The 18,316-nt window shown below is 43.4% G+C and overlaps 1 protein-coding gene across 6 annotated transcripts in view; it reads right to left on the reverse strand.

Annotated features, from left to right (window-relative positions):
* Positions 1–18,316, reverse strand: part of arhgap32b (Rho GTPase activating protein 32b) — a 127,261-nt gene that overhangs the window by 78,102 nt on the left and 30,843 nt on the right. For 2 of the 6 annotated variants that reach the window (XM_078265402.1, XM_078265403.1), the window contains exons 2-5: positions 16,088–16,208; positions 8,514–8,619; positions 3,506–3,600; positions 3,128–3,212 (exon numbers count right to left, since the gene is read on the reverse strand). In XM_078265402.1, the coding sequence (XP_078121528.1) occupies positions 3,128–3,212; positions 3,506–3,600; positions 8,514–8,619; positions 16,088–16,182 (381 nt within the window). In that variant the 5' untranslated portion in view covers positions 16,183–16,208. The other 4 variants (XM_078265404.1, XM_078265401.1, XM_078265406.1 and 1 more) reach the window with 3 other exon arrangements.

The raw sequence follows: 18,316 nt of genomic DNA on the forward strand, positions 1-18,316 counted from the left end.
TGTAGAGCGCTGTCTGGTGGACAAACTATGCAACGCCAACTCTCAGAACATGATTGAAGGGGGTTTCGTCCGTTTTTATTTTATTTTTTAAATATTCATTTAAATGGCCATTATAAATGCCGATAGTTTGGAAATCGCCTAATATCGGCCGATAATATCGGCCCGCCGATATATCGGCCCGCCGATATATCGGTCGGGCTCTACTACATACAGTATCAGAACTAATGAAACATTAATATTAAAATCTAACACGTTTTTTTAACCAGCAATTCAGAAAATGTGCCACACTTGGAGAATACCAAAATCTAAAAATTGTGAAATGAATCCCATTCATGTCAATGACTAAACACCTGAACAAAAACAATCCCCCTTCGCCAAAATAAACTGGCCAATAATAATCTGAAATACCAGTATCATAAGACAAAAACTGCCACGCAAGTGCTGCTCTGAATGCAGGCGCCCTCCTCTTTGGTCTTCTGTGACTATGAGAGCCTAATGTTTCCACAACAAAACCTTGCCTGACTCAAATTCTCCTTTGGCAAGGTTTTTTATTATGGAAATGAAAGAATATGTCTTCCAGCAGTAGTCCTAAGCCTGCCAGAGCCCAGTATACTGCACACAGTCTGCAAGGCTTCATGCAGAATACAAACTACTGCTGGAGTTTTAACACAAACACATTCCTTAACTTCCCCAGGTGAACCTAGGTGGCACAACTTTAACGAGAACTGCTACAGCTATAACAGTTGACAGTACTACACATAATATAATTCAGTGAATATGTGCATGTGGCAATGCAGACACATCAGTCAAACAGCCACCATGATGAAGATAAAAAGTTGAGGGAGTACAGAAACGCTCTCTGACTGCTTAACTAAGCAGCAGTGTTTTCATTCATCTAAATGATTAAGTATTTATAATATGTCAGAATCATTTGGGCCAAACACACAGAATACATTTGTGACCAATTCATTAAAACAAGCAAACATGTTTGTCTGAGGCAAGATTAAACATAACGTGTACTGATTGACATAGGGAATAAATACAGAATAATTAATCACAAGGTAGACAAGAGTTTTCCTCGCGGGGTTCTGTTCACACTGCTGAATACTAAAACCATAGAGCAGCAGAACAAAACGACTACTTGAAAGCAAAATGAAACGCACAAAGGGTAAGACTGCTGCCAGCACACACAGCTGGGATAACAAAAGGAGAACCAATCTACTGACTACAGACTGCTCCTTTTAGCTGAAGGCTTTCCTTTATGCATGCAGCGAATGAATAGATGGTTTCTGTGGTGTAACCTGAGTAACACCAACAAATACCCTGCAGGTGAAGTAGATGGTAGTCAGCTGTTTAGCAAACTCTCGCTCTGCCCTCCCGACACCAACGTGTAATAACTCTAGCCGACTGCTGACCCCTACTGGTTTCTTAACATAATGACACAGTTGTCGGAGTGAGAAATCTTTATGATGAAATGCCAAAATGATGTTACACTTAGTGGCGAGGAGTGAAAGCTAAAGAACTGCTGATTCAAAATCTCATTTTAAGGAGTATTCCAGCAACTTAGTATTGCACTTCTAAAACGTAGGAAGCTATGGGAATCAAAAGGGACAATAAATAATAGTCAAAGATATCCTGACTTTTACTCCCTAGTATGGGTCAAGCACCAAAAACAACTGATCTTACATTTCCTATAATACAACTCAGTAGTGTATTTCATCGGAGCCACCTAAATGCCCACTTCTTTCATATCCCACACCTACGGTTTGTAATGTAGACTACTAACACTGTATGGACGTGATAGGATTGCTATAAAATTGTTGTTTGGCCCAAAAACATGAATGAATACATACAGAGAATGAAGGCCATTGAACTTTCTTGTATTATCTTGTTTGACGGACAGTCATAATGGAATAAGAACATCAATGAACTTCTTTAAACTAGATTTTTTTCAGGGCTAAATTACTTGGTATCAGATCGGTGAATGGACTTGCACACTTGGTGATACCAATACCAGCATTTTAGGCAGTATCCTGTTACTAGTATCGGAACAACTCTACTTTCTGTTAAAGTTAAGTGAAGTCTTACTCCCGAGCTGAGATAACCCTGAGATAATTTTTTCAAACTTTCAGGAGCTCCTCCCAGAGCCACAGAAGACATGACACAGCTGTTTCCATAAACTGAACTGGTTGTGTAAAACCGGTGGCGTGTCCCATTAATTGTTCTAAACCTCACACATTTAACTCTTGGATCGAAAATATCCCACTATTAAATACTATACTTACCGCTTCACTCAGAACACACACAGACTATAATATAACAGCCTCGACAGAGTCAAGAATCTAGACTAGAAACACAACCCATCAACTTTTCAAGACATTCAAATTGCTTTTATCCAAGTTTCTAGCAGCTGATATCGGTATTCTGATGGTAAGAAACAAAGATTAAGAGACAAGACAGATGAAAGTGTAAAAGTTCAATAGAGAGTTCTGAGCTTGTGGCTCCACAGCCAGACGTTCACCGACAGTAAAGGGCCAGGGAGGTATTTTGATGTCAGAATGCAATTGTAACAATATGAATCGAAAGACACGTAGCAAATAGACCTACATTAACTTCACCAGTTTTACACACACAGAGCCATCAGTCAGCTGAGCTGTGTGAAGCTGGAATGAATGAGGTTGCGCTGTAAGGGCATTGAAGAAGATACCAAACTCATGCAAATCATCAACCATCCTCGCTGATATGACGGCAAAAAGGATGAACTCTGCTTGACGTCAATTGAAAGAGACATGTGAGTCATACTTCTGTCTTCATGAACATCATCGTCTTTCCGTTTCTTACACAACACTGCAGGGGAATTGCTAGAGAGAACATAAGTCTTTGGAAAAAAAAACCAAAGTGAAGTTCAAAGCTTCGTCTACACAGCATGATTCCACGTCCATGGTGCTATCATTTTATACAGCCAGTTCCACCGAAATGTTAAAACCACGCTGGTGAAGCAAACGCACTGCTCTGAGGGCGATCAGTCCAGCCCCAAGGTTGCATTCCTCATCATTTGAGACATACTGTATGTGATTACACTTTCTATTAATGTGGTAATTAAGGAGAGAAACTTCAGGGCCTTTACCTGAATTGTGCCAAAGTCCACGTTTTCGTAGTGGAAGTGAGCGCACTCTGCCAGTTTCGGGAAGTGGCCCTTGGTGAAGCAAAGTCTGAAAACAGAACACACACATTTTGGTTGGCACTTCATCCTCTGCTTATGATAACACTTCGGAGTGTGTATGACTAGTATGGAAGGAGGAGTGCAGTGCAAACAGAGGGAGAGGAAGGAGTAGGAAGACATAGAAATAGACTCGGGGAATGGAAGGAACTCGAGCAGGAAACAGAGGCGATAAACAGCCAGTTAGGAGTGCTAAATAGAGGTGAACAGAGGGAAGGAGAGATGTGGAGGAGATGGGCAGAGGCAGGTGTAGGTGGGTGTGTGTGTGTGTGTGTTTCTACTCACTTCTTAACATTCTTGACCTTCATGCTGGCCGTGCTGCTGCTGCATGAGCGCATGAGGGGCTCAGTCCTCAGCTCAGGGATCTCTGCACTCCTCGCCTAAAATGCACAAACGCACACACACACACACACACACACAATTGTCAGCGATACAGCTGGTGCATACAAACACATCTCGGGCCACTGTGTTGTGTGTTGTTGTATTGTTGGGACAGTTTTCGGTTTAGGTTTTGCTTCAGTTGAGCCCTGTAACGGCTCACTTCATGAGGCCTATACTGCACAGGTCAATCTCTCCAGAAGCAGTGGTAATGGGAAGATTGATGGGGTGTTAAAAGTAGGGCTGCACGATATGAGGAAAATATGCAATGTGCAATAATGTTGTTGAATATCGCGAATAATAAGATATTAAAGTGTACTCAGTTCTGCTGCTTTCAGTATGTCACAGCATTGTGCGATATTGTACAATTGTATATTGTGTGTATATTGCGCTAGTTGATATCGCAATGGCAATACAAAAAAACGATATATTGTGCAGCCCTAGCTACTACTCCACTCCAATTGTTGGGTCTCTAAATTATAGAGTGTGGTCTAGGCCGAGGCTGCGTTTCATTACTAGTGTTTCAACATGGCCTTCCCCTAAGCCCTTGCCCTCGGGGGAATCCGCGCCGCCATCCTAACGGCCGTTCCATTTGTCTGAAAAACTGAAATGAACTTGGTGACATCGACCCTCGGAGGGCTACGGGAGCGAGTCAACAACGATGGTCACTCCAGAGGTGGCTATCACCCACAATGCATTGCAGCTATGGATTTGGGGCAAGAAAATACACCCATGGTTAGGTGGCAGTCATGTACAACCGCTAAAACTCCTGCTGCTGACCACCACATAAGGAGAAGATGAATATATACATTTGAACCTTTTAGTTTCCTCATTGTTAGCTTGATAGGTTACGTTGTATTACTAGATAGTTGTATGTGTGATTTCTTTATTTCCAACATTGTCGGTAAATGCATGAAAGAAATTCTGTTTTTGCGAGATATAGCCTAATACGATTAAACATGATACAGATCACAAACTTTCTAAATTTGAATCTCATTAAGCTGATTACCAAGCCTCATTGAAATGAGTCTGCAGTCATAATACTTTTTATGAAAAAATATATTTGTATAGCGCCTTTCATACAAGTAATACTTTACAATAAGGAAATTGCATGACATAAGCAGATGTAGAATGAACATAAAAACGGGGATAGAATGCGATCATTAATAGAAAATAAGATCGGAAATAAAACGCACTTGAAGCAGTAGTGCTAAGCCTACAACTGGCGGTCGAGCTGTATAGCTTGGGCTGAAAGTGAACGAGGGCAGGTGCGTTCCATTTCACACCCCCGCTCCTGCCCCCCCACTTTCCCTCTGCTGTCCAAGCGGCCTCCATGCGACGTATGCTATGACGTCATACCAAGGCCTGATGGGAAGTGAAGGAGGGCATGTTGAAACACTAATGAAACGCAGCCCTACTCTATCTGTAAAGTGTCCCGAGATAACTCCTGTTAATAAAATTGAATCAAGAATGACGCAAGTTATGCTTTCAGTGACATTTTCTAACGTTGCACTGGCAGGTTGAATGGGTACCCACTAGTCACAGGAAATGTTTTGCTGCAGTTTCTTGAAAAGGACAAATTGCCTAAAGTTTATGCTGAGACATCATATACACTGCTCATAAGTTACATTGTTTGGCCAAACACTCCCTCCACACAGGGTCTCATGACCAGCCAGCCGCTCTGCTTTGTTGTTCAAGTATTCCTTAAAGCCACTCACTCGCTTCATTTAGCTTGAATTAGAGTGAAAATCAAAAGCAGCTGTGGTCAACAAAACATTAACAGAGCCTGGGCAATCTATGTTGGTGCAAGGCGATTTTATCAGTGGATATATTCATTGTGGAATTTTCATTTCAGTTATCTGAGAGCGGGCTGTTGGAGCACACTCGGGAGACTATACAAGTTCAAATGAAGGGAAGGTAAAAAGATTAAGAAACAAAAAGATGATTGGAAAGTTATTAACAGTAAAAGCAATGTGGATCTGTGAGAAAAATGCACCAAAGACGTGTTGGCCAAGTGAGGTGTTATGTTTAAGGCTACATCTACACTACTACGTCTTGGTTAAAAAACAGACATCTTCTGCTATGTTGGCTACATAAAAGGAGACATTTGGAAACACTGCTGCCCGCGTTGTGGTTTGAAGACTCCAGGGTGGTTTTGTAGTTCGGACGGGCACAAACGGAGACTTTTGGAAACGACGACGCACGTCAGTCAGTCTCATCGGTTAGGTAGGCTTACATACCTTTCAGTAACAGTTACACCTCGTCGTAAATAAGACGAAGAGGCGTAGAAATCCGCGTTGCTTTTCGGTCCAGTAGATACCGGTTGTTTTGGCACCGGTGCCATATTAGCACCTAGGTTTCGGTACCCAACCCTAGTTATCAGACGTGTTAATGTGGACGGAGATTAGTTCTGCTACTGGAGCCTAAACTCTTGTGTAGAGAGAGATCATTTTTGTCTCAAAAACAAGGCTTTAAAATGAAAACGTAGTAGTGTAGATGTAGCCTAAGTCAGGGTGGAGCCGAGCTGTTAAAGTTTTCTGTATTCAGCTCAGGACTCCACAGCTAGACAGTCAGTGGTCAGCAGGTGGTAGGCAGCCGAAACAGTCTACACAACCTCTATCCAAGGTGTTAACTGGATGAGGCAGACATGGGACAGCAGTTGTTTAAACTCGCAGTCACTTGAACTGCTCATATATATAGAAGAGCTGCAACGATTAGTGGATTGACAGAACAATAACCAAGATGACAAACATTCTCTGGTTCCAGCTTCTTATTTGAGTGAGAGACCCTTTTTGGATTTTATCTTCAAATCATTAGTGAATATATATAGGGCTTCACACTTATATGAAACATTCAACTTGAGCTTCTTTAATGCTTGCTGCCAGAGAGAGAGAGAGAGAGCGAGAGTGTGTGTGTGTGTGTGTGTGTGTGTGTAAAAACAGCCACACGCACATTCCAAATGGATGTCTTGACTGGGTGACTCAGATGTAACAAATTAATGTCAAAGCTTTAAACTTGTTCAAGCCTTTTCTGAGTCTGTGATCTAAATGCTCTATGTCATGGCAAATCTATAACTATTGAAATAGATTATACTGTTTGTTTTATCAATACGTTGCAGGGATTTGGGTGTGTTTTGTTCCTTTGTGCCTCGCTCTGCAGTCGACCCAGAATACCATCTATCCTACACAGTGCAACAGGGCGTTGGTGTGACAGCTTACACTAAGTTGCTTAGCGCTTCTCATCACCTCCTCGAACCACCGGAGACATACATAATGCATGCCACTCCAGCACAGAGTCGCTCTCGTATCAAATATTGAACAAAGAAAAGCAGACGTGCAGTATTAAAAGCTCTGCCTCTGTGATCAATATTCATTAGCCTGGCGAGATTGTTGTTTCTCTTTCTCTCCGTTGCCCAATCGAAGTACACACTTGCGATAGGGCTCCAACCACGCGCCGACCACGGGTGGCTCGCATGTTACCATGGAGACGGCCTCATTTTCACTGTGCTGTTGATGCAAGAAGCAAGACCCGAACCAAAGATGAGAGGGAAGGAAATAATGAATGATGCTGTCTGGTGAATGGAATCCAGCGTGGAGAGATAGGCTGAAGCAAACAGATGACACATGAGTACACAGATAGGCAGTTGACTATCCACGCACAGAGTTTGGAGTGGGGTAGCTTTAGGACACCTACAGCCACCTGCATTAATCATGAATGGGGTGATCGCGTTTCAGGGAACAGGGGAGACACAATTTCACTGGGAGGGAAAGACACCGCTAATCAATCCACTGGGCTGAAAACAGACGCTGATAAGAATGTGACAGGTAGCAAACGAGTGGATAAGAGCGGCGTGGTGTTATCACTGCATCTGACGCGTCAGGAATGACACACAATGAGCCTTAGCTGACCCGGGATGAGAGCTGGACATTGATGAATGCACTGTATGTAACAAAACAGAGACCGTCGGCGTCTCACACTTGCAAATGTGTTTATGCAAAAGGGGGAACATCACAATGGCCGTGTGTGTGTGTGTGTGTGTGTGTGTGTGTGTGTGTGTGTGTGTGTGTGTGTGTGTGTGTGGGGTCCAGAATTAGCATCTACTAGCCAAATGCTAGTAAAATATGCAAGTGGCTGGAAGATTTGCTTCACTCACCAGGCAAAAAACAATTGTAATCTATTGAGTGGCTGGTAAAAATTTTAATATTCACTTGCTTCAATTGCTGCATGTCGTTCCCCCTCTCTCTCACCTTTCATGTCTTTAGCTGCCCTATAAAAATAAAGGCTTAAAATGCCCAAAATATAATCAGAAAGAATAAATAAGAAATTAAAAATTCACTAGGCAGTCAGCTGTGTGTGTGTGTGTGTGTGTGTGTGTGTGTGTTCTCATTTAACTATATTTGTGGGGTCCAAAAACCGTGAATACAGTATACTTGTGGGGTCCGGACAGCTTTGTGGGGCCAAAATGCTGGACCCCAGAAGTTTAAAGGTCTGTTAGAGGGTATATTAGAACATCACAATTACAAACTCAGTTGACTTTGACATAAAGTGTGTGTGCTGTGTGTGTGTGTGTGTGTGTGTATTCGTGGGGTCCAAAAACCAGGAGTCCAGTATACCTGTGGGGTCCGGACAGCTTTGTGGGGCCAAAATGCTGGACCCCAGAAGTTTAAAGGTCTGTTAGAGGGTTAAGACTTGGTGTTAGGGTTAGGGTTAGAATGAGGTTCTGGTTAGGGTGAGGGTAAGGGTTAAGGTTAGGGATTTAGTTGTGATGGTTAAGGTTAGGGTAAGGGGCTAGGGAATGTATTGTGTCACTAACAGGTCCCCACAAAGACAGTGAAACGCACTGTGTGTGTGTGTGTGTGTGTGTGTGTGTGTGTGTGTGTGTGTGTGTGTCTCTCTGTCTGTCTGTCTGTCTCACCATGGCACTGATGGTCTCCTCCCAGTCAGGTCTCTCTCTGGGATGGATGTTAGCCAGTTCAGGCACAATGTCGTCGTCCTCCGGGTGACGTCCAGGCCTCAGGCCCCTACAACACGCACGCACGCGCACACACACACACACACACACACACACACACACACACACACACACTGTGATTATTTTGCTGCTGAATAAATTAATCGTTTAGTCTATAAAATGTTTAATAAAAAAAATGGGGATACGTGACAATCACAATTAGGAACTTAGCAACATCTATAAATGCTGGGATGCTGTACATTGGAGATTTGTTGCACAAATGTCTGTCGTAGCATCTGTCCCTATTCAAATGAACATGAAATGAAAAAAGATGACCGAGATTCTGTGAAGGAAAAGTGTAGTGTGTGTAAGAAAGGGAATGAAGCCAGACAGGACATTGGAAGATTTGATGATGGTATATTTGAATTAGCATTGCCTTCATAGAACAACTTGAAGTTGATGAGGTGGCTTCATCAACTTCAAAGACTGCCAGTGTTTCCAGAGAGGCTGAGAGAAGTACAGGACAGGGACAGAAACTAAACAGATTTGCAAAGCAGCATTTCACAAATTGACTAGTGACGCGCACACAGTGTACATACACTCTACACTCAGACACACACACACACACACACAATATCTCAACGATGATATTTAACCACCATCCTGAATGCAGCAATGACGCTACATCTACATGAGTCTTAAGCCCCTGACACACCAACCCCAGAAAAGGCAGTTGGACTGATCAATCAGCTCCCCGAGGTCCAAAAAGTGCCTTGGAACACACCGAAGCGATGCCGACTTGAGCTTACGTTCTGCGTGTGCGTGAGACGTAATACAAAAAATGAAAACCGGAAATGACAATGCGTCACGTGGGTCTGGCTTCTCCAGCCGATAGTAATGGCGCCTTGGCTCATATTTTACGAAAATAGTTCACTGAAACGTGTTTCTGAAAAAATTTGAAGAGAGAAATAGGCCGTGCAGTTGCTGAATCGGTCTTCATTTCAGATCAACAAAGGTCAGTTTAAAAGATTTGTGTCAGATTTTGAGAGGCGTTCGTCACTCATCCCGCTCGTTATTTCCAGGTCAGCACTCCATCAATCAGATTGGTGGAGTGAGTCCGACTGCCCGCCCTCCGACCCAGCAGGTCATGTCGGCCAAAATGAAGGCCGACAGCTCCTCCGAATGACGACGGCACGGAACACACCGAACAGACTCCAGTCACCGACCTCGCCAGACTGTCCGACGGCTGATTATCAGGTTGGTGTGTCAGGGTCATTATAACTTGGACAACTTGGACGACAGAGGGAATCAAAAGAGTAGAAGATCTCCGTTTTGGGGAGGATGGAACCGTCTGTAGCAGCTGCATGGTGACAGTGTCTAGCAAAGGCTGAAACAATGTTGCTGCACTGACATAATTGGACTTAAGGGCAGGGGACTATGAGTCAAGATACAGCCAGGGAAGTAGAGTTTAGCAATTCTCTGTACTCTCTCTCTGTCACACTACTGCTCACTGATCTGACTTCATTCAGTCACATTATGCCACTTTCCTCAGCTCAACAATTGTTTGTAAGACTGTACGTATATACCCAGACATTTTAAAAGCAGGACTTGAACATATAAACACTTTTCCCCCAATGTTTCCTTTTGTTTTATTTACATTCCAACATTTTCAATTCAGAAAGTGAACAGGGTTTTTGCCACCCCTAGTAAATACCATAACATCATTCTGGAACACACACACACACAGTGCGTGGCACTATCTTTGTGGGGACCCGTCATTGACACAATGCATTCCCTAGCCCCTAACCCTAACCTTAACCATCAAAACTAAATGCCTAACCTTAACCCTTACCCTCACCCTAACCATAACCTCATTCTAACCCTAATCCTAAAACCAAGTCTTAACCCTCAAACAGACCTTTAAACTTCTGGGGTCCAGCATTTTGGCCCCACAAAGTTATCCTGACCCCACAGGTATACTGGACTCCTGGTTTTTGGACCCCACGAATATACACACACACACACACACACACACACACACACACACACACACTTTATGTCAAAGTCAACTGAGTTTGTAATTGTGATGTTCTAATATATACTGTACAATGAGGAATTTAAGTTAACTACAAAACAGTAGTACAGCTGGACTGGAGTATGCGACGATGTCCGCTGTTCAATGAATAGGACGTCCAAACCCCCCGCCCATTTCCAACAGCTGAGGTAATTGGTATGCATTGCTCCCGGGACGTGACACAGATCTTATCTGTATGGTATTGTCACGACCAGGGATCAACCCATGTTGACTGGCTCGGTTTGAATTGACAAAAGAAGGGTTGGACACGATCAGATAACCCTGGTCCGATAGGTGTACAGAGGCGAGCTAAACAGATGACAGTTTAATGTACCAGTTAGCTCCGCTGGTAGCTCAGCGTATGGGGTTCTGGATACGTCACCCCGTGTATTGCTGTGATTGGTCGTAGTGTTATCCAATTGTGTGCAGTGAGATTTTCAAATGCATGCTTGTTGCTGCCCCTCGAGGTGGGCCATTTTCATTACTCAATGCCAGACCCTTAATCTTTCGGATTTGGGTCTGGATTTCCAGGCTAGCAGCAAGTTACAAGTAAGCACAAACTTTTCACTCACATAGACCGAGAGGTTTGAGGGTGGACAAGGTATACACTAGAAAGCTGCTATACCACTGTCACAGAACCTCTGTTGTTCTGCTGCTGTGGAGCAGAGTCACCAGTAGGGCTGGGTTTAGTTAAAAAAAATGTAAAAATCCGATACCAATACCGTGACTTCGATACCGGTTCCTAAACTTTTTTCGATACCAAGGTTATAAAACAAAAAGAAATTACAACATTACGGCACAAATCTCCTGTATTTATTTTTCAGCCCCTGCTACGTGAGCCCGTCTCTCTGTGGAATGTTTTTCCTGCGTGTCTCTACGACATGTAACGTTAGACCGCCAATCACAAACATTATTAGATCTTGGTAGAAGCATGCTGCGTGCTTATTGGCTCACTGACGCTAATGAGATTTACTCCTGAGGAGTTTATCGGTGTTTTAAGCCCCCAATGTCTCCTTCCAGGCAGCGCTGCCTGGAAGGCACTAGGATTACCCGCAATTTCCACCAACTGTCCTTCAATACCCACCAGGTCTGGATTTGTTGCGATGACTGACAGCTGAAGTCACAAGGACCCACGGGATCTCGCGAATTCACGTATGATCGTGCGATATAACAGGATGTAATTTATATAAACAGAACCACAAAACCAGTCTCCGCCCATTACGACGTTTTCAACCGTCGCAGCGCTGCATGGAAGGAGACGTTGGGGGCTTAAAACACCATCGAGCGAATGAGGAGGCATTTTTCTATACTTAATAATTTAGAAGCAATTCGGTCAATACCTAAAAAGTATTGAATTCGGTACCCAGCACTAGTCACCAGTAGCAACTTGATCACTCTCAAAGGAAAGCGCTACACCAGGGCATTTTTACCTTTGGACACAGCCAGACTAGCTCTTTCTCCCTGCATCCAGTCTTTACGCTAAGCTAAGACAATCTGCTGCTGGTTGTAGCTTCATATGTCATGTATAGATATGGGGTTGATATTGATCTCCTGCCTCTATCAAACTCTCAAACCATTACTTTAAAATTCTCATTAGGTAGGTTATCAAAAGTTCTCCTGAATGTGCCTTATAAAACTATAAAGTGTTTCTCCTCCCTGCCCCTTCCAAGCTATTTGCTTGCTATGTTCTTTTAAATGGTTGACTGCTTGGCACCAAGGAATAGTTCTTGTCCTTTGGAAGCTTGTGTAACATAAAGCATGTGTAGGAAGGCTCCCAGGAGGTATCCTGATCAGATGTCCCCGTTTTGCTGCACCAATTCGTCTGTCAATCTCACGCTCTATTTTACTCATGAACAAGACCCCAAGATACTTGGACTCTTTCACTTGGGGGAAGCAACTCATTCCCAACCCGGAGTCACTCAGTCAACTCAGAATCACAGCCTCGAGACTTTAAGGTTCTGACTGTCAAAACGGACACGGTTCTTCACCTGCACCTTGAGATCCTATCCATGAAGATCACAAACTGAATTGGTGACAAGGGACAACCCTAGGGGAGCCCAACACCCACAGAAAATGTGTTTAACTTTGTGCTGAGAATAAGAACACAGCTCTCATTACTATTAATGAATATTATGTAAGGCAGACTGTTCTGGATTGGTCGGGGAGGGATTGAAAATGTAAAAAATACAATCTCTGTACAAACAATAGCATTTGTCCTTGAAATGAAGATATATAATTTAAAAAAAAGAACACGGCTCTCACAAAGAATGAATCCAGAATGGCAGCTGAAAGTGAAAATGATCATAGACAGGTCACGTTAGAAGCTTTTATTTGCAACTGTTAGTTGACAGTTAAAACCTGATAAAAAGCACAAATCTATTAAGGAGGCAAGGAATTAATAAAAACCAGCCAAACCCAGGCAACAAGTGCTGCCAGTTTGGGAGGATGTGATCAATGTTTATAAGAGCAACTCTTAAGAGCATGGCATGTTTTCTGTACTGGACACATATGGATACTTGCCACTTTTAGAACTGCCAATAATACCCTCCAGAGAATATCATGGCACTGGTCTGATGAAAGAGACATCCAATGAATAGTGACTAAAGGCTGAGGACAGTTCTCTCTCTCTCTGAGGAGTGTCACTCTTGAACTTGAACATTCTCCGTCCAAAGCAAAGCACCAGACTCACAAAACTCAGATCAACCTGTCAAACAAGGCAGTGCTGATCACATCAAATCAAGGTTCTCTAACTCTATTGCATAGTTCTCACCAAAAATGTTTTACAGAAACACATTTTTAACCGTATTCGCACTGGAGAAGTACTACCTGGGGACTGGATGTTGTCTGTGATCCTTAATCCTGTGCGAATATGCCACGTCAGTTATTTGTCAAGTACAAATTCCACCCTAAATCACCTACCATAGTTCGCCAAACGCAGACTTTGTGTGATAATATTAGTCCCGTGTGAATCTGCATCTCTGTGATTTGGGGTCATATTGGCAGCGTTGTCAATAATGAACGTTTTGACAGAGCCTTGACATCATATCCGTGGGATGTCAGTAAATTCAAAATCACATGAGGTCCCCTGGTAATATTAGTCCCATGTGAATAGGGCTTTAGTCTACTGTTTAGCTGTAATTTGAGCGATACGTCCCTCTGATTGGTTGTAGGTCACGTTTCGTTGGCTGGTTGTAGGTCTATTCAATTGCGCACAGAGGCATTATGGTCTGCACCGTTGATTACTCCCCTTGGACATTGAAAAATGAACTGAGAGGTTCCATGCTAACTCTCTTTTGCAAATTAGTCTGGCTATGCCAGGCTAGGACTAAACATGACAAGCAAACTGATATTCATGTGTAAAAAACAAACAATTGGTGGCACACTCCTTTAATAAACTAAAATTTTAAAAAAATCACAATGGCTTAAGGTGATAAGAAGACCAATGTAAAGTGACAAAAATGCATTGCTTCGCCTACTGCCAATTTATTTACTAAAAACAACATGACTTGTGTTGAATCGACTGCATGTACAAGCACATGGACTGCTACAGCCCTCGCAGCCTAGGCATACCTTAAATGAGCAGCTTTGTGATCTATTTAGTTAGAGATTCATGTGAGCCTGGTTGCCGGCGTGAGCCTCCTCCTGCACAGTATGGCTCTGTTGTACGCTCATCTGCCTGACTGAATGAGGGAATCACTACAACAGTATACAGTTTTACAGCATTTTCATTCTCTTTCATCTCCTGGGACGCCGTGTCCCCAATCTGCCCTTCTCAGCCCTGGCTGATCCTCTGATCCACCCCTGTCCACCAGGACTCACCGGACAACTTTTATAATGCACTAGCTGCGGCCAAACGCCCCCGTCTCTGATAAAAGGAATAATCTGCTGCAATGGGCAACAGACTGAGTATACACACCCTTGTATATTATATATATACACACACACACACACACACGTATATATACTATATAGTGACATCATCTGAAAGCAATTTAGCAGAAGAGAAACATCTCTTTCCCCTTTACCACTTAGTTTTCCCCTTCTCCCCTTATTATTTTTCTCTTCTTTTTACTCACTCACTCTCAGTAGTATGTTGGACCGCTGTCTAATGTATTCAAAGCTGCTGCTGCCATGGTAACCCCGGTGCAGAATTTAGACCCAGTTCAGGACTGGGGGGTGGTGGTGGTGGTGGTGTTTCGTGGGGCAGGTGGAGGGGCTGAGCAGCCTTAACTGTAATCGCCCCCAACCTCCAAAAAAGATAACATACAGCAGCACACATTTGCAAAAACACAGACAGATGTAAACAAGTGTAGGCAATGACTAAATGAGTCACAGCCTTAATTTCCATCTCTGATTGTATAATGTGTCAAAGGAGATCCCCAGGATGTGTTGGAGGTTAGTTATACCACATGGGCAGAGAGTGCAGCAACTGTAATGTAGAGGAGATAAGTGATATCCCAACAGCACCGGATAGCTGATGAGAGAGCTGGCCGTGCACGAGGAAACATGCCGAAAAGCCCCTAACAGCAAAGATTAATGGCGGTTCAGTGTGTGCGTGTGTGTGTGTGTTTTTATCGCCTGAAAGTGTGACAGCAATGTTTGTCCTAAAACATCCCTGTGAATCATGCAGTGTTTTGGGTACAAGTCCATATGTGTTTTTGTGAATGTACTTGCTTGAGGGTGTGTGTGTATGTGTGTGTGTGTGTGTGTGTGTGTGTGTGTGTGTGTGTGTGATGACAGTACACGGGCGTGTGGGTGTGGGTGTGCAGCTGTAGCGATGACGTAACTAGCTGAAAGCGGATACATTCGGCCCCTCAGTGGTTCTTGGAGCTGGGAGTTGACTGGCTCCGTCAGCAAAGGAAATTTGAATGAGGGGTTTCCAGCGATGATGGTTAGTGATGGCTGTCGCCCAGTTGCTATGATCGGATGGGGTGTGGGTTAAATAGGGGTGGGGGCAGTGACTGTGCAAACTCGACTCACCCATAGCGCTCAGGCATGTCTACTGATGCCTCCCCCCTCCTCCCCTGCATGCGCATACCCTAGTGTCATTTCTCCTTGAGGCATAGAGAAAGCCAAGTACCCCCCCCCCACACACACACACACACACCCCCCCCTTCTATCATCAACACACACACTCCAACACATGCACACACACACTCTTAAGTGGCACAGCTATAAGCACTGACCAGATTCTCCAACTGTCAGAATCTGAGCATTTGCCTCACATACAGTGAGAGTAATGATACAGAGGAAGACACACACATGCACAGAGAGCATAGGGACACACACACACACACACACACACACACACAGACTATAAACAAACTAGCATGCTCACCAAACTACAACCTGAGGTGTGGTCCTTCTCTCCACAAACACACACTCTTCCTCCTCTCTTGACTCTGATGGGAAACGGGGCAGTCTGTTCCCGAGGGTGTGCGCCAGCCTCGTCCTGTGCTCTTACCTGTCCAAGATGTCATGGCTGGACGTGGCTGTGGCTCCCAGCAGTCCTAGTGCTGCACTCCCCACCGCTGCGGCAGCCCCGCTGCCTGCCTCCATGATACTGACTCACTGCAATGAGCAGCCTGCCAGAGAAGCAGAGAGGGGAGGGGAGGGAGGAGGATGAGGATGTGAAGAGGTAGAATCAGGAGGGAGAAATACGAATGAGATTAAAGAAAATCACATGTAAAGGCAAGAGGGAGGGGGGGAAGGGGGGGAAGGGGGTTAATGAGAGAGGAGACAGGACTGTGAAAAACGTGTGATGAAAAGGGAAAAGAGGAAAATGAACAGGAAGATTGGCATGGGAGCAGGATGAGAGAACAGGGAGAGAGAAAAATAATTAATTGTGTGTAGTCTGTAGATCAAATTAGTCATGGTGATGGAACTTCGCAAAGCAGGATTTCACTTCGGTGTTAACACATGGAGATTCTGGCGCACAACATTCCTGTGTGAATTAACAGTCACACACCAACATTGGCTGCCCTGATATCCTGTGGTGACTGTGTCTCTATTTCAACCCAGAATATCAATGGCCAAATACATTTTTTTCCCAGCCAATCCATGTTTTATTTGAAATGCCATTTTTTCTCATCTCATCTACAACAGCACTATGTTTCGACATTCGCTGACTGACTGACAGCTTTCATACAAAGAAGACGCGCTCAGTGCTGGTTTTAAGTATTATCAACTGTCCAATCACACTTTTAGCAATTCACCACCCAAGTATGAAACGAATAATGCAACACATCACACACATCTGAAAAAAAACACAAGCTTGTTATGCAATAGAAAAATCCCTATAGGATTTCTGCAAACACAACAGACTTTGGAACGCTCTGACAAACATAAGGCATTATGTTCCCAGAATAGCTTCAACTTAGCAAATTTAAGTTTGACTAGTAGTAAGATAGTGGACCTATCCTATTACTAGATAGACAGATGGATACTTTGTTTTGACACTATGCTGTGTACCGTTTGGTTCATTTGTGTACTGCTGCGACATGCAAATATCTCCCTGGGCACAAATAAATGTCAAACACAGGTACCAATATAAAAGTAAAACAAGTAATGCCGACCTTATACCAAAAGACTTTTCAAGCAATTCCACTATCGCAGACTCATTTTTAATATTAAATATAAATATTAATATATAATAATAATAATAATAATAATAATAATATAATAATATTAAACGACGGCACGGAACACACCGAACAGACTCGAGTCACCGACCTCGCCAGACTGTCAACGGCCGATTATCGGCCCGGTGTGTCCGGGCCTTTACAAAGTAACCATGTAAAAACACCAATTTAAATCTTGTGTTAACACGAGATGTGCTCATACGTTTTTTGAAAATAAGTCATTGACTAACTAAGAGGGGGCAGCCCTAGTGAACACAGCAGGATAAATGTTAAAATTCATCTCATGTCATGGGCTACTGTACACTCCTGCTCTTAAAATCAGCCACAAACAGCTCCCAGCTCACACAGGAAGGACATGAGCTCAAGCCATCTGACATTAAGACAGTGTTTTTGTGTGGTAGCCCCAGCATGCATATGCTGCGGGAGTGAAAACACACTTCTCTCTTGTTATTGCGTGTAGAGGGAATGAAGTGTGTGCATGAATTAAAAAGAGGAAGTGAGTTTGTGTGTGCCAGGCAGGCCGCCAGGGCAAAGCAGGCTGAGCTTCCCACAAATACCTGATGCAGCAGAAAACACAGAAAATGGCCGTCCTTGAGAAGAGGACAGAGCCGGAGCTGCGAGGAGATTAAAAATCAAGACTTGATCGTTTCTACGCAGTAAACATCCTTAATTATCATCAGGATGGCAGCGTTACTGGTGACAAAGTTGTTCTAATTACAATCCATCCAATCTTCCCACAGGTTAGAGTCAGGAAATGTTCAACTTCGCAGTGTATGCCATTAGTTTTTATTAAAGCCAAAAGCTAAGCTTCATACACACAATCAGGGGGGGTTTAGAGGTCCTCCCTCAAGAAAATGTAAACATTTTTTTAAATAGCCTAAATAAAAAATGCAATTTCACATAATTTGGACTGTTATTACCATATCTGTGTTTAAAATGTTGGCTAGAGCAGATTAAAATTACAATCATTAGATCTTAATTAGCCAAAAAGGCTTGGGTGCTGCGCCTAACTTGTATAATGGTAGGGAAAACCCTGACCAATAAGCAGCATC

This window comes from Sander vitreus, chromosome 13 (assembly GCF_031162955.1).
Source record: "Sander vitreus isolate 19-12246 chromosome 13, sanVit1, whole genome shotgun sequence".
Classification (NCBI taxonomy): Eukaryota; Metazoa; Chordata; class Actinopteri; order Perciformes; family Percidae; genus Sander; species Sander vitreus.